Source organism: Lacerta agilis, chromosome 15 (assembly GCF_009819535.1).
Source record: "Lacerta agilis isolate rLacAgi1 chromosome 15, rLacAgi1.pri, whole genome shotgun sequence".
NCBI lineage: Eukaryota > Metazoa > Chordata > Lepidosauria > Squamata > Lacertidae > Lacerta > Lacerta agilis.
The window spans coordinates 39,842,882-39,857,838 of record NC_046326.1 but is presented as its reverse complement, the minus strand read 5'-3'; the positions used below and the strand labels follow the sequence as shown (position 1 = coordinate 39,857,838).

The 14,957-nt window shown below is 50.3% G+C and overlaps 1 protein-coding gene across 1 annotated transcript; it reads left to right on the top strand.

Annotated features, from left to right (window-relative positions):
- The first annotated feature begins 2,145 nt into the window (after nucleotides 1-2,145).
- On the top strand, nucleotides 2,146-8,599 carry SMG8 (SMG8 nonsense mediated mRNA decay factor). The gene is made up of 4 exons (XM_033172584.1): nucleotides 2,146-4,078; nucleotides 4,739-4,884; nucleotides 5,893-6,768; nucleotides 8,376-8,599. The coding sequence occupies exons 1-4, from the start codon at nucleotides 2,146-2,148 to the stop codon at nucleotides 8,571-8,573; spliced, it is 3,153 nt and encodes a 1,050-aa protein (XP_033028475.1). The 3' UTR covers nucleotides 8,574-8,599.
- The last annotated feature ends 6,358 nt before the right edge of the window (nucleotides 8,600-14,957 follow it).

Genomic DNA, 14,957 nt, shown 5'->3' with positions numbered 1-14,957 from the left:
CAGATCTGCACTTGAGTTATGGCAGCTCACTGATTTAAACACAAAACATTAAAGGTGGCTAGTATAGCGACACAAAAGACATGGTGAAAAGCAACCAATAGAATCATAGAGTTGGAAGAGACGACAAGGGCCATCCAGTCCAACCCCCTGCCAAGCAGGAAACACCATCAAAGCATTCCTGACAGATGGCTGTCAAGCCTCAGCTTAAAGACCTCCAAAGAAGGAGACTCCACCACACTCCTTGATAGCAAATTCCACTGCCGAACAGCTCTCACTGTCAGGAAGTTCTTTCTAATGTTTAGGTGGAATCTTCTTATTCATATTCATATACTTACAGGAGAGAATCATAGAGTTTGATAGGCATTTGTCATAAGGCAAGCTGTGCTGGAGAACTACTTTACTTGCTATTGATAAATTGTTGGGAGTTGGAACCTAGCTGCTGCACTGCAGATCGTGCAGAGTTCTACCTTTTTGCTCAGTCTGGGCAAGATACGTAGCCTCTGTCCCCTATCTACCATCTTCGGACCTTTCTGTCTTGCTTCTAAGAAGGTGAACTGTAGCGCTCTGGGTGTTGGACTACAACTGCCATCATCACTGACCATTGGCCACACTAGCTGGGACTGATGGGAGTTGGGAGTCCAGCAACTTCCGCAAGGCCACAGGTTCCCCAGCCCTGCTCTTAAAAAGGACTTTAATGACAATTGTCGAGCGCACATCTACATCTGTCAACAGGTGCGGGGGGGGGGAGAAATAAGTGGGGAATTTTGTGTATTGATTCAAGGGTTATATCTGATTACTATTGTCTGTATTCACATTAGGGGAAAGTAACTGCCTTCCTGTTCCAGAAGGAACAGTTACTATTGGTTCATTCAAGTTGCTGCATCTGGATCCTCAGTCTTATTGGTTCCCACCAAAAGGCAGCTTTGTGATTGCTGGAGATTGTTCCCTCCAAAATGTATCCTCTCTACTGTCCCTATAAATGTATCTCCCTCTCCTCAGTTCCCCAGTCTTGTTTGTCTGAATAAAGAGTGTTACATGAAGAAGCTGTCTCCTGCCTGCTATGTCTGAGCTGAAATCACTTGCTGAATCACGATCCCCACGCTGCAACAGGGAATTCATGGAATTTAGATGGAAGACCAACATGCCGCTTGCATATGAAAAGCTGCAGAAGGTTATACACGTGTGCAATGCTTAAAACCTCAGTCCTGTGCACCCGTTGACTTAGAAGGGCGCGCGCTTACGACAACACCCTGCCCGTAGCAGGTCACGTGCTCCATTCGGAGGATCGCAGAAAGAGGAAGGGCAGTTCCAGGACGCAGCGGCTTCATAGTGATGACTGAGCATGTGCGCCCACTTGTTTCAAACATAGACTTTAGTACAGACTCTCACAACGTTTCCACCTTCTGGCTTGACTTTGCAGACCTTTCTTTCTTTGTCTCCTGCCTGCTGGATTGGCAGCAGGATTTGGGAGGGTCCTTGCGGACGGAATCCTGGATCTCCGTCCTCACCCCGCGAAAACCAAGACGAATATTGATGTTATCTATTTATTTTAACCGAAAACGCAGGCTACACATATTTCAATAAATAACAAACTCTGCTCTCGCAGTCGCGAGCGTCTATGGCTTCCCCTCCGAAAAGGTAGCTGGGCTGCAGCTCCCATCAACCCCCGCATCGCAAGGGGTTGGACTAGATGACCCTTAGGGTACCTTCCACCTCTAGAATTCCATAAACCCCTGTCAACACGTTCAGTGGTGTGGAATGATACAGTCCCGCGGGTTCTCCTTCGTTTAATGGGAAGCCCGCGGGGCCAGAGATACCTAGTAAACCTGCCTAGGTGTGCAACCTAACAAAAAGAAGGGGTGGGGCGTGGAAGCAACTGGGAAACCTCGCCTTCCGACGCTGGAAGTGTCGCTCTTCACTTTCTCCCCATCTCTATGTGCGCAGAAGGCCATTTCTTTCCAGCCGCGGCAGCTTATTGGCTGGTGCTTCGACACATATCGCGTTCTTTTTTTTTTCCCTCCCCGCGCGTGCGCAGTTGCTTCCTTCGTGCTTCCCAGGCTTCGGACGGCGGCTGCTTCTTGGGGAGGGAGGCGAGAAATCAGCCCTGCAAGGAGGCGGGTCGCGGTCCCGTTGCAAAAGGCGAGGATGGTGGGCGCGACGGCGGTGCAAGGCCCCGTGGGCTTGCACGAGTTGCTGCTGGCTGGAGCGGAGCGGGGAAGCAGCAGCAGCAGCAGCAGCAGCAGCGCTGGCATTGCTGCCGCCGCCCCTGCCGCCAGCACTACAGCCGCTGCTTCTGCAGCCGCAGCCGCGCCCGCCGCTCCTCCTGCCACCACCACCACCACCAGTAGCAGCAGCGCCGCCCCCGGGGTAGTTACCCCGGGGGAGGAAGAGGAGGTCTGCGTGGTGGGGATCTTCGGGAAGACCGCCTTGCAGCTCAGCTCGGAGAAGGCGGCCTTGGTGAACACGGTGTGCGACAGGCAAGTCTTCCCCCTCTTCCAGCGTGGCGGCGAGGCCAGATCCTCCGCTGGAGGAGCTGATAGTGGAGGAGGGGAAGGTGGTGGCGGCGGCGGCGGTGCAGACCCAGGAACCGTTTCCCCCTCGGCTTCTTCCTCCGCTTCCTCCTCCGCCTCCTCTTCCGCCTCCTCTTCTTCCCAGGGCGACTACAACCTCCTGGAAGCCTATTACAGCCAGGATTGCAAGGTGCTCTACCTGGTCCTCACGTCCATCTGCGACAGCCACCAGCTTCTGCAAGCCTGCAAGGACCTGGATGCCATGGGGGATGCCCGAGGGCCTGGCAGCTTGGGGGCTCACCTCCTGGCCCCAGGCGGCTCCCAGCTGCCCCACGCCGAGGCCCACGAGTTCTGGAAGCACCAGGAGAAGCTCCACTGCCTCAGCCTCCTCTACCTCTTCTCCGTCTGCCACATCCTGCTCATGGTCCACCCCACCTGCTCCTTCGACATCACCTACGACCGGGTCTTCCGGGCCTTGGACGGCTTGAGGCAGAAGGTGCTGCCCTCTCTGAAGGCCGCTATCAAGGACTGCCCCGTCGGCAAGGACTGGAAGCTCAACTGCAGGCCATGCCCGCCCCGCCTCCTCTTCCTCTTCCAGCTCAACGGAGCCCTGAAGGTGGAGCCCGCGCCCGGCAGGGGGCAGGAGTTCTGTGGCCACCTGGAGAAGCCCCCCGCCAAGAAGCACTCTCCCAAGCGGAGACTCCAGCATGCCTTGGAGGACCAGATCTACCGCATCTTCCGCAAGAGCCGGGTCTTGACCAACCAGAGCATCAACTGCCTCTTCACCGTCCCGGCCAACCAGGCTTTTGTTTACATCGTGGCCGGCGGGGCGCAAGAGGGCGACGACCCCATTGCTGTCTTGCTGGACCAGCTGAGGAGCAACTGCACCACCCGGGAGGCAGAGGCCTCGCTGACTCCTGCCTTGGCTGGGCCTCGGAGGTACCAGGCGATGCGGCACGGGAGACAGCAGCTGTCTTTCCACGTGGAGAGCAGCAGCAGCAGTTCCAGCTCCTCGGGGCAGCTGGTGGACTGCACCCTGAAGGAGTTCCTCTTCCAGCACGTGGAGCTGGTCCTGGGCAAGAAGGGGTTTGACGACAGTGTGGGGAGGAACCCGCAGCCTTCCCACTTCGAGCTGCCCACCTACCAGAAGTGGGTGGCCACAGCCCTGAAGCTGTACGAAGTGGCCATTGAAGGCAAGGACAGCGACCCATCTTCGGCCATCGGGGAGCTGACCTCCAAAATCATGGGGAGCATCAAGGTTTTGGAAGGCTACCTGGACATTGACACCAAGTTCTCAGAGAACCGCTGCCAGAAGGCCCTCCCCATGGCCCACAGTGCCTACCAGTCCAACCTGCCCCACAACTATACCATGACTGTCCACAAGAACCAGCTGGCCCAGGCCTTGCGGGTCTACAGCCAGCACGCCCGGGGACCAGCCTTTCACAAGTACGCCCTGCAGCTGCATGAAGACTGCTACAAGTTCTGGAGCAACGGGCACCAGCTGTGCGAGGAGAGGAGCTTGACCGACCAGCATTGCGTGCATAAATTTCACTTGCTCCCGAAATCGGGTGAGTTCAGGTCATTTGGAGTTTAGAAGCTCACGGTCTGGACTGTCTTCCTTTTCCTCCGCTCCCAATTTTAGATTTCTTTGCATATGCATCTCACTTAATATGCGCTCACACAAGTTTGGAAATGGGCCCTGCCAGATCACACTAGGCAGGAAGGCAGAGTCCTTTTGCAAATCTTTTAGGTTTCTAGCCCTCATTGTCCTTCACAATATTGTTCAATCATTTCCTGCTACATGTTCAACTTCCAGAGTGGTGGATCCCTAATTGAAAGGTGAAACTTTCAGCATATCACATCTTTCTATATACACATATATGGATGGATGGATGGATGGATGGATACACACACACACACACTTTAGACTTAGGAGTCTTTAATCTGTCCTAACTGCATTAAAAGCAAGTACAAAATATTTAGTATAATGACAAGACCCCTTTTGAATAAAATCCATGGCAACAGATGTTTTCCTGGATAAAAAGGGCTTGCATCACTTCCAAAATGCATTGTTTTGTTGGGCTGCTATTTGTTTTCACTAGACTGAAAAAGGGGGGTTATAATTCTCAAAGTTTCTGGATTCTGTGTTGTTCAAAGCTTTTAAAGAAGCAAATAAGTCAAAGGAACCAACTGATGGAAGTTTTCCTTCCGTGGCTCTCTTTTTTTAGGGGAGAAACCTGAACCAGACAGGAACCCACCTGTGTTGTACCATAACAGCCGAGCTCGCTCCACTGGCACCTGCAACTGTGGGAGGAAACAAGCACCCCGGGATGACCCATTCGACATCAAAGCAGCAAATTACGATTTCTATCAGGTAATTATTTGCCACCTTCCCCTTGCGATACAGTTCTTAGATAGATGAGTAAACAAACAGTTGAAGACTTGTCAATGGGTGGGCCTCTTTAGGGCCACACTCCTTCTGGGGTAATCTTTCAGGGGCTGCCTTCCGCAGTTGGAATCTGGGCCACAAGTGGGCAGCTTCCTGTCTTTCCCTGCTCCTTCTGCCCACCTGCCCCTGTGCTTTTCCTGCTTCCCTCTTCCTCTCCCCCCAGCAAGTTGCAAGCAAAGGGTCAGATTGCTCTTGCCCAAAGCTCTAAGCCGATTGCTTACAGAGGGCTTTTGTACTTAGGCCACGGGGCAGTAGATTTCCCACCCCTTTTTGAACTAAAGAGTGGGGGCCAGGAGGATCTTCCCTTTGCTACCCCAGGAGGGAGGGGGCCACAACCTCCCAGCAGCCTTTGGATATCCAGCTTCCAGGCCTTGGGCCTTTACACAGCATGTTCCAGGAGGCATCTCTATATTGCAAAGGTGGCGAACCTCCGGCCCCAGGTGTGGCTCTCTGTGCCCCTCTGTTTGGCCCTCAGGACTCTCCCCAGATCACCCCTGTCCCTTACGCCACATTCCCATTAGTTGCTTTTGCCTGGTTTGAATGCATCGTTGGGCTGGGACAATTGTTATTATAATTGGGGCAATTCACAGAATAAAATACAAGATAAAACACCAGTAAATAATTAAACCAAGACGACCAAAGCCTGGTTGAAGGGGAACAATGGCCCTTGCTCACCTGGAAGGATGGAGGGGTGGGGTGTCTGTGTGCAGATACCGCTGCCTTATGCGTGGATGAACTATGGCTTGTGGTACAAAGATAGGAATCTCATCCTTTGGTCTACCTGCTTTTGCATCTGCCCCCATCCACCACTGTCATGCAGCCCTGCAGGAGGTTACCTACAAGGAAACATGACCCTCAAGCTGAAAAATGTTCCCCACCCTGGCTCTAGGTTGCAAACCTTCTCATTTCTACCCTTTTCTTTTGCTCTCCTAGCTGCTGGAAGAGAAATGCTGCGGGAAACTGGACCACATCAACTTCCCTATCTTTCAGCCAAGCACTCCAGATCCAGCACCGGCGAAGAATGAGACATCGCCCAGCCCTCCAGAGGGCGAAGCCGAAAAGCTGAAGGAGAAGGAGCCGCAGACTCAGGGGGAGAGCACCAGCCTGAGCTTAGCACTCAGTCTGGGCCAGTCTACGGACAGCCTGGGGACCTACCCAGCCGACCCTCAAGGCGGAGGGAACAACACGGAGTCTCACGGGCAGGCAGCTGACTCCAAAGGAGAGAAGAGGCCCAGCTTGGTTGACCGCCAAGCCTCGACGGTTGAGTACCTGCCAGGGATGCTCCACTCCAATTGCCCCAAGGGCCTCCTGCCCAAATTTTCCAGCTGGTCTCTGGTAAAACTCGGCCCTGCCAAGGCTTACAACTTCCACACCGGCTTAGACCAGCAGGGTTTCATCCTGGGAACAAATTACCTAATGCCTTGGGACATTGTCATCCGGACGCGGACGGAAGAGGAGGGGGAGCTAGACACAAATTCCTGGCCGGCTCCTAACAAGGCTGTCCCCGGGAAAAGGAGCTCAGTCGTCATGGGCAGAGGGAGGCGGCGGGATGACGTGGCCCGGGCCTTTGTGGGGTTCGAGTACGAGGATGCCCGCGGCCGGAGGTTCATGTGTTCGGGCCCCGAGAAGGTCATGAAGGTCATGGGAGGGGGGCCGAAGGAATCGGCTCTCAAGGCGCTCAACTCCGACATGCCCCTGTACATCCTGTCGTCCAACCCGGGGCGGGGGCTGAAGCCGCACTACGCTCAGCTGATGAGACTCTTTGTTGTCGTGCCTGACGCTCCGCTGCAGATAGTACTGACGCCACAGGTGAGAAGGTTAGAGAAAGGCTGGAGCGCATTGTGCTCAGGTCCTGCTGGTGGGTTTCTCCACAGGCATCCGTGAGAACAGGATGCTGGACTAGATGGGCCATTGGCTTGATCCAGCAGGCTGTTCTTAGCACACATGGCAGGGTCCGGTTTTATAGGTCAGGGGAAGGCTGCGCAATATAATGAGCCTTCACAAGATAACTGCAGCAACCGACGTTAGAGAGAAATGTATCAGTATTGCAGCCTGTGTTTTAGTGAATGTTCTTAAACAGAACATGAGTAGTGGTAATCCATAGGAGGAGCAGCAGAACGCTAGGCCTATACTAAATGTATATAGCCTTTCCCAGGCTTGTGGTCATAGTTCCCCTGCAGTTTTTATCTTTGCACAAAGTTGGTTTGGCTAAGAGGGAGTGACTGGCCCAGGGAGTAGGGCAATTCTTTTGAAGCAGAGGGCAGGTCAAATAGCTTTGTGAATTTTGCCTGTTTGGAGGCTCTGATGGGCTTGCCATTTCAGTATCACACATCATGGCTGGGTGTGGGAAACTTCAGGTCCTGAAGTGGACCTAAGTCCTCCAGCTCTCGCTCTCTCTGTGGCCTTTGGGGTTCTCTCTCCAGGGCCCAGGTGGCGCTGTGGGTTAAACCACAGAGTTTAACTTGCTGATCAGAAGGTCGGCGGTTCGAATCCCTGCCACGGGGTGAGCTCCCGTTGCTCGGTCTCAGCTCCTGCCCACCTAGCAGTTCGAAAGCACGTCAAAGTGCAATTAGATAAATAGGGACCGCTCCAGCGGGAAGGTAAACAGCGTTTCCGTGCACTGCTCTGGTTTCACCAGAAGCAGCTTTGTCATGCTGGCCACATGACCCGGAAGCTGTCTGCGGACAAACGCCGGCTCCCTCGGCCTATAGAGCGAGATGAGCGCCGCAACCCCAGAGCCGGACATGACTGGACCTGGTGGTCAGGAGTCCCTTTACCTTTACCTCCAGGGCCCCACACCCTTTGCAGTGTTTTTGCCTGACCGGAATGTGTCCTGGGAGAGTGGCAATACCTCTTGTTTGCCTGGATAGAGTGGGCTTATGTAGAAGCCACCGACTTTTGCATGGCTAGAGTGTAGCCCGAGAGTCACATCCATAGATCACTCACTTTTGCCCGTGACCCCACCCGCGACTCACATGTGGCCCCTCCGAAGGTTCCCCACGAATGAATGTGGTCCTTGGGGTGGAAATGTTTCCTCGCCCTTGGTTTATGCCGTGTTACCTTTATTTGTATTCAGGGTGCCATGAGACCACAGCCACAAGGCTGAGAAGTGGATGGTTTTAAAAGAGGACTGGGCAAATTCATGAAGGATAAGGCTATCAATGAATGCCTACGAGCCATGATGGCTATGTTCTTCCTCTACAGTTGGAGCAAGTTGTATGCCTCTGAATACCAGCTGTGCGAAGGCACAGGAGGGGAGAGTTGCTCCTGTGCTTGAATTCTGGTTTCCCACAGGTATCTGGGTAGCCATGTGCCACTGGCCTGATCCAGTAGGCTTTTCTCATGAGAGACTTGTCATTTTGCTACAGCTACCTGTCTGGAGATTTTGTTTATGCTTGTTTCTCTTTCATTCCTAGGTTCAGCCGGGGCCACCTCCTTGCCCTGTGTTTTACCCAGAGAAACAAGAGATAAAACTTCCTTCTGATGGACTGTGGGTACTTCGGTTTCCTTACGCCTACGTGACGGAACGCGGACCGTCCTTCCCTCCAAAGGAAAACCAGCAGCTGATGAGTCACAAGGTGCTTCGAGGAATATTAAAAGCCGTGATACAATAGGGCTTACTTGACCACACAAGTTGAAATGGCTTTGGAATTTAGTGTTTTCTTTCCCTCCCTCCCCCCACCCTCCCACCCCAATCTAAATGACGGGTTTTGATTACCAACAGCTGGAATTCACACAGCAATCACTGCTTTGATTTTTCTTATGCCATTGCACTTAAAAAGTCCCGGTGTTGAAACCATATGTATGTGCCAAGTCCTATCAGAGACACTGGATTGGTGGGGTATATTAATGCGGGAGCCAAATTAAGTTCTAGTTTGTAAAGGTCTGTGGATCAAGATGAAGAAAGGAAAAATAAAACATAAGACACTTACCTGCTCTTTAAGTCATTACTGTCTTATATTGTACTAGCTGGTCCGGCCACACGTTGCTGTGGCTATGTGCGTGAAATTAGGAAGAAAGGATTAAGGTAGTTGATGTTTCAAAGTTTAATAACTTTCCAATACTTTTTGATAGAGATTTTGAAGAAAGGATAGGGACAGTTTAAGGTAGTACTTTGTAGAATATTGTAATACTTGTTGGTAGACAATGTTTTTTGTTTTTTAAGAGTGCCTGTAGGAGGAGGAGGAGGAGTCTGCAGGGGGAAACTTTTGTAGCTGCAATACCAGTATAGCCATCGCTAGAGGGCGATGTTTCGTTACCTCTCCTGGTGGTTCTTTTCCCAGCATGCCCGGCAAGGTCTGCTGGCTGAGTTTTGAGGTCCAAAAAGGTTTTTTTTTTACCTTGCGTAGGTGTGACATTTGTATACCCCATGTAGCTAGGAACACTCCCATAGTGGCATGTGGCGTTGTGTCCAAATTTCATCGCTGTCGCTCAAGCGGTTTCGGTGGAAAGTGGAAACCAACGGACATGGACAGTTTACATTTTTATGTACAGTGGTATATAATCCGTTCCGAAGGCGTCCTCGTAAGTCGAAATCTTCATAAGTCGAAGGCGCCATATCGGAACGGGGGGGGGGGGATCGCAAGTCGAAAAAACTGCATTGAAAACCTCGTAAGTCGAGGTATCGTGCCGCCGCTTTCTCTTCGTAACTCGAAAATTTCGGAAGCGGCGGCCATTTTTTCGCTTCTGGAACTGATTCGGACGTCGAAAACGTCGGAAGTCGAGTCGCTCGTAAGTTGAGGTACCACTGTATATAGATTCAAGTGGTTGCAACAACATATTGAAGTATGTCCTCACCCTGCTGGCTGGGGCTGGCTGGGAGGTCAAGTTCCGGCAAAATCAGGTGGACACCACATTGGCTACCCTTGGCTTAGGAGCACTGAGTTTACTCTTAGGAGGAGGGGGATACAAAGAGAGATGATATGAAAAATCAGCTTAAAAGTGCTGCATTAAAGGACGTCCTGAATGCTATTTATTATTATTACTATTTAATGTTTATATCCCACTCTTTTTACCAATACAGTGGTACCTCGCTAGACGAATGCCTCGCTAGACGAAAAACTCGCTAGACGAAAGGCATTCACTAACGAAAGGGTGACTCGCAAGACGAATTTCCCTATGGGCTTGCCTCGCAAGACGAAAATTTCAATGCATTCCTATGGGAATTAAATTCCTATGCATTCCTATGCATTCCTATGGTCGTGCTTCGCAAGACGAATTTTTCGCAATACGAAACGACTCGCAGAACGAATTAATTTCGTCTTGCGAGGCACCACTGTAAATTCTCAGAGCCGCTTACAAAAAAGTGGGACACAAAGATGCGATAAAGAACAGACCACTTTAAAAAGGATTAGAAGCAACCAACCATAAAAGGCGGCAGTTAAAAACAGCAGCAGAGATGGTAAATGCCTATTTGCATAATTTCTGTCTCTTTCTGGAAAATGTTGGGGCCAGGCAAGTCACCACAGGGAGGGCATTTCAAAGCATCAACACCACTACTGAAAAGGCCCTGTCTCTTGTGTTTAGTCACTTTGATCACTCACGATGATAATGGTACAGTGAGTGGGGCCTCCAAAATAGATCTTAAAATGTGAGCAGCTTTATATAAGAATCCTTGTGGGTAATCATTGGATCTAGCACAAGTCTAGAATTATATGCTCCGCTCCAGTCATCAGGCGCCCCTAGTAATTCTGGTCACCTCCCTTTGGACCAACTGAAGTTTCCAAACACTTTTTAAAGGCAGCCCCACAAAGAGAGCATTGCAGTAGTCCAATATGGAAGTAATCTCCTTCAGCTTGCATTTAGCTGTAATGCGAATGGTTGCGCTGGTGGGGAGGGATGGGAGGGGTCCTTGTCAAAATGTTCACAGATCTCGGCATCCTGGAGCCTATCAACACCACAGTAGAGAATGGGAGAAGGGAATGGGTATGTGACATGTACAGTTATTCTGTCCTCCTAAATGTCTGTACAGCAGGGGTGGGGAACTCATTTCAGCCCACAGGCACATTCCCTTGCAGCAGTGGTTTTCAACCAGTGTGCCATGGCACCCTGGGGTGCCTTGAAGAATGGTCAGGGGTGCTGCGAGCCTCTGACCCTCTTTCCTTCCCTCCCTCCTCTGATGTCCTCTCGTGCCTCTGCCTCCCAAAAGCTTGCACACCTGTTTGTTGCAGCAGCCCTGTCTACAAGCTGCCCAGGCAAATGGTGCCTCTGGGGCTGGTCAGGGGGTGCTGGTTGCCAGGAGCTGAGGCAGCCTTGGAGTAAGCAAGCAAGCGGGTGAGGGAGCCCAGCCAGCCAGTCCATCAGCCCTTGCTGTTGGGAATGGAAAAGTGAGAGGCTGGGCAGGCAGGCACTGGCCATTCTTGTGCTTGCTGTGTGCAAGACCTGCCTAGGAGCTGAGTGCCCAGTGCTGAAGGGGAGCATTTCTGCCATGCAGGTCCGGCAGCACCTGCTGCTGCCACTGCTGCTTCTTAAGGTAAGGTGCTGGCCTCAAGGTCACCTTTGGCCAGTCTCTGTTGGACCACTAAGGCTGGGGGCATCCTCTTCCCATGCCCCTGTGGGGCAGTGTGAGGAGCCAGCCAGCAGCTGCCCAGAGGACTCCCAAGGAGAGAAGGATGAGGGATCACTCCACAAGGGAGGGTGTTCGAAAAAAGGGTGAGAGGCTGCCAGGTCTGCAGGCAAGGGGTGACATAACTGGGCTCCTGGGCCTCACAGGGTTGCAACAGAAAAATGTAGTTGGTCCAGGGATCTGTGGACTCAAAAAAGGTTGAAAATCTCTGCCTTATGCAGAAACTATTGGGGGGGGGGGCATGTCAGTGGTGAGCCAGAGGCATAAGTGGCCATGTGACTTCTGCCTTTGTAATGTATGCTACATTATAGCCTTGAAAATGTCAGAGGTTTCTACACATACATTTCACCAACCAGGCAAGCAAGAAACATTATCACAGTTCAAGGATGCATTCCAGCTAGGCAAAGGCACTCAAAGAAAGACGTGGCCTGCAGAGGGCCGCAATTAGCCCCCAGGCTTAAGGTTTCCCACCCCTGCTGTGCATTCAGTATTTGAGTTTTGGCTGAACATGGAAGGGCAGTTTATGAAGGGCTTTGTAATCCTATGGAATAATGCCTGTCATTCACAGCTGAGGCTTGGTTGTGGAAGCCCTTGCATTTCAGGGAACCACACTACAGTATTGCAATTGCTTTGGCTAGCCCACTAGAGGGCTCTCTCAGCACAATTAAAATTGGGAATGAAGGTACCGGTATTTCAGCTTTCCTAAAGAATAATCATCAAGTAACTGAAAGTTATGGAACATCAGTGTGCCATTTTGAACAGAAATCTGTTGGAAGTGCTGCAGATGTCCTCGGCCTCTTTGGGGAAAACCAGATCAGATTGATTAAGTTATTGATAAGCTGGTGTCAGCTTGCATGGTGGTTTGGAACACAGTTCAGGAGGAAAGGTCTCTGTCCCAAGGAGGTTACAAACTAGAATCTGTCCACAAGTGAAGCAGAGGAAAGGAAACAATTTATGGTTGTCTCTGTCACATAGGACAATGCTTTGTTACAGGGGAGCAGTGGTATCCAACAGTGCCCTCCAGATGTTGCTGCACTACAACTCCCATCGTCCCTGACCATTGGCCAATGCTGTCGAGGGCTGATGGGAGTTGTAATCCAAGGATACCCAAAGGGCACTTTAAGCTCCACCTGCAGTAGAGTATAGGAAGCAGAGGGTTGTGTTGAAGTGTTAATGGAAAAGGTAGCTTTTGAGGAAGGGCTGGCAGGAATAAAGAGCAATGGCATTGTACAGCTGTTCTCAGAAACTTCTGCTCACATAGAGCATCATAGAATTGTAGAATTGGATGGAACCATGTGGGTCATCTAGTCCAACCCCCTGCCATGCAGGAATCTTCTGCCCAACGTGGGGCTCGAACCCACGACCCTGAACGCTGTGATCACTAAAAGTCAGCATGGATTTCTGAAAAATAAGTCATGTCAGACCAATCTGATCTCATTTTTTGACAGAATTACAAGCCTGGTAGATGAAGGGAACGCTGTGGATGTAGCCTATCTTGATTTCAGCAAGGCCTTTGACAAGGTGCCCCATGATATTCTTGTAAAGAAGCTGGTAAATTGTGGGCTAGACAATGCTACCATTCAGTGGATTTGTAACTGGCTGACTGACCGAACCCAAAGGGTACTCATTAACGGCTCCTCTTCATCCTTGAGAGAAGTGACTAGTGGGGTGCCACAGGGTTCTGTCTTGGGCCCAGTCTTATTCAACATCTTTATCAATGACTTGGATGATGGGCTTGAGGGCATCCTGATCAAGTTTGCAGATGACACCAAATTGGGAGGGGTGGCTAATACCCCAGAGGACAGGATCACACTTCAAAATGACCTTAACAGATTAGAGAACTGGGCCAAAGCAAACAAGATGAATTTTAACAGGGAGAAATGTAAAGTACTACACTTGGGCAAAAAAAAATGAAAGGCACAAATACAGGATGGGTGACACCTGGCCTGAGAGCAGTACATGTGAAAAGGATCTAGGAGTCTTGGTAGACCATAAACTTGACATGAGTCAACAGTGTGATGCAGCAGCTAAAAAAGCCAATGCAATTCTGGGCTGCATCAATAGGAGTATAGCATCTAGATCAAGGGAAGTAATAGTACCACTGTATTCCGCTCTGGTCAGACCTCACCTGGAATACAGTGTCCAGTTCTGGGCACCACAGTTCAAGAAGGATACTGACAAGCTGGAACGTGTCCAGAGGAGGGCAACCAAAATGGTCAAAGGCCTGGAAACGATGCCTTATGAGGAACGGCTTAGGGAGCTGGGTATGTTTAGCCTGGAGAAGAGAAGGTTAAGGGGTGATATGATAGCCATGTTCAAATATACAAAAGGATGTCATCTAGAGGAGGGAGAAATGTTGTTTTCTGCTGCTCCAGAGAAGCAGACACAGAGCAATGGATTCAAACTACAAGAAAGAAGATTCCACCTAAACATTAGGAAGAACTTCCTGACAGTGAGAGCTGTCCGACAGTGGAATTTTCTGCCAAGGAGTGTGGTGGAGTCTCCTTTGGAGGTTTTTAAGCGGAGGCTTGACAGCCATCTGTCAGGAATGCTTTGATGGTGTTTCCTGCTTGGCAGGGGGTTGGACTGGATGGCCCTTGGGGTCTCTTCCAACTCTAGGATTCTATGCTCTACGGACTGAGCTATTGAGCCAGAACATGATCACTAAAAATAAAATGACCCCCCCCCCATAAAAAGTTAACTTAGAATTACCATACGAATCACAGCCTCTTTTGCATCCTGGACAAAATAATAGCTGCAACTAATAGAGCGACTGCTTAGTATCTGTGTTGGTCTTTTTTAGTGTATTAAAACCTTATTATGGAGTTAAAGGTTTGGGCATGTGTCTATGTAGCATAAGCAAATGGGGGTGTCTTAGTCAGGATGAATTAATACAGTAATTGTTGTGTGCATGTCTGTTGAATATCTTTTGTATATGACACTGCACAAAAGTGAAAACCTTAGTGTGGCCTTAATTAAGTAGCATTTTTTAAAAATGAAGAATGGCTAAGGAGATAACTGTACTTTATAGACTCCTGAAACTCCACCCTGGCACCTCATGGTGAAGGGCAGGTAAGAATTTGAAATAAATAACATCAATAACTGTAATGGGTCGTATCCATTTAAGTTCTACTCATGAGTAGCCCCATTGAAACTGAAGGACTTAAATCAAAGTCATGCTCATTCTTTTCAATGGTTCTTGTCTGAGCAGAATGAACACTGAATACTACCCAATTGCTTGGTCATTATATTATTATTATTATTATCATTATTATCTTAGAAATACTAAACTTTATTGTCACTACTGTTTGAACGTGTTAATTATTATTCCTTAAACGTTGGTGGCGTTCGTCATCCTAAAGCGCGGGGGGGAGGGGAGAGTGACCGTTATTTCAGATTTACCTCACACACTGGATTGGCCGTGGTGGGCGGG

Bases quoted from the DNA above. Each gene is read 5' to 3' on its own strand.
- SMG8 (XM_033172584.1), top strand. From the start codon at position 2,146: ATGGTGGGCGCGACGGCGGTGCAAGGCCCCGTGGGCTTGCACGAGTTG. The intron at 4,079-4,738 runs GTGAGTTCAGGT...CTCTTTTTTTAG, and splicing joins TCACTTGCTCCCGAAATCGG to GGGAGAAACCTGAACCAGAC. The intron at 6,769-8,375 runs GTGAGAAGGTTA...TTTCATTCCTAG, and splicing joins AGATAGTACTGACGCCACAG to GTTCAGCCGGGGCCACCTCC.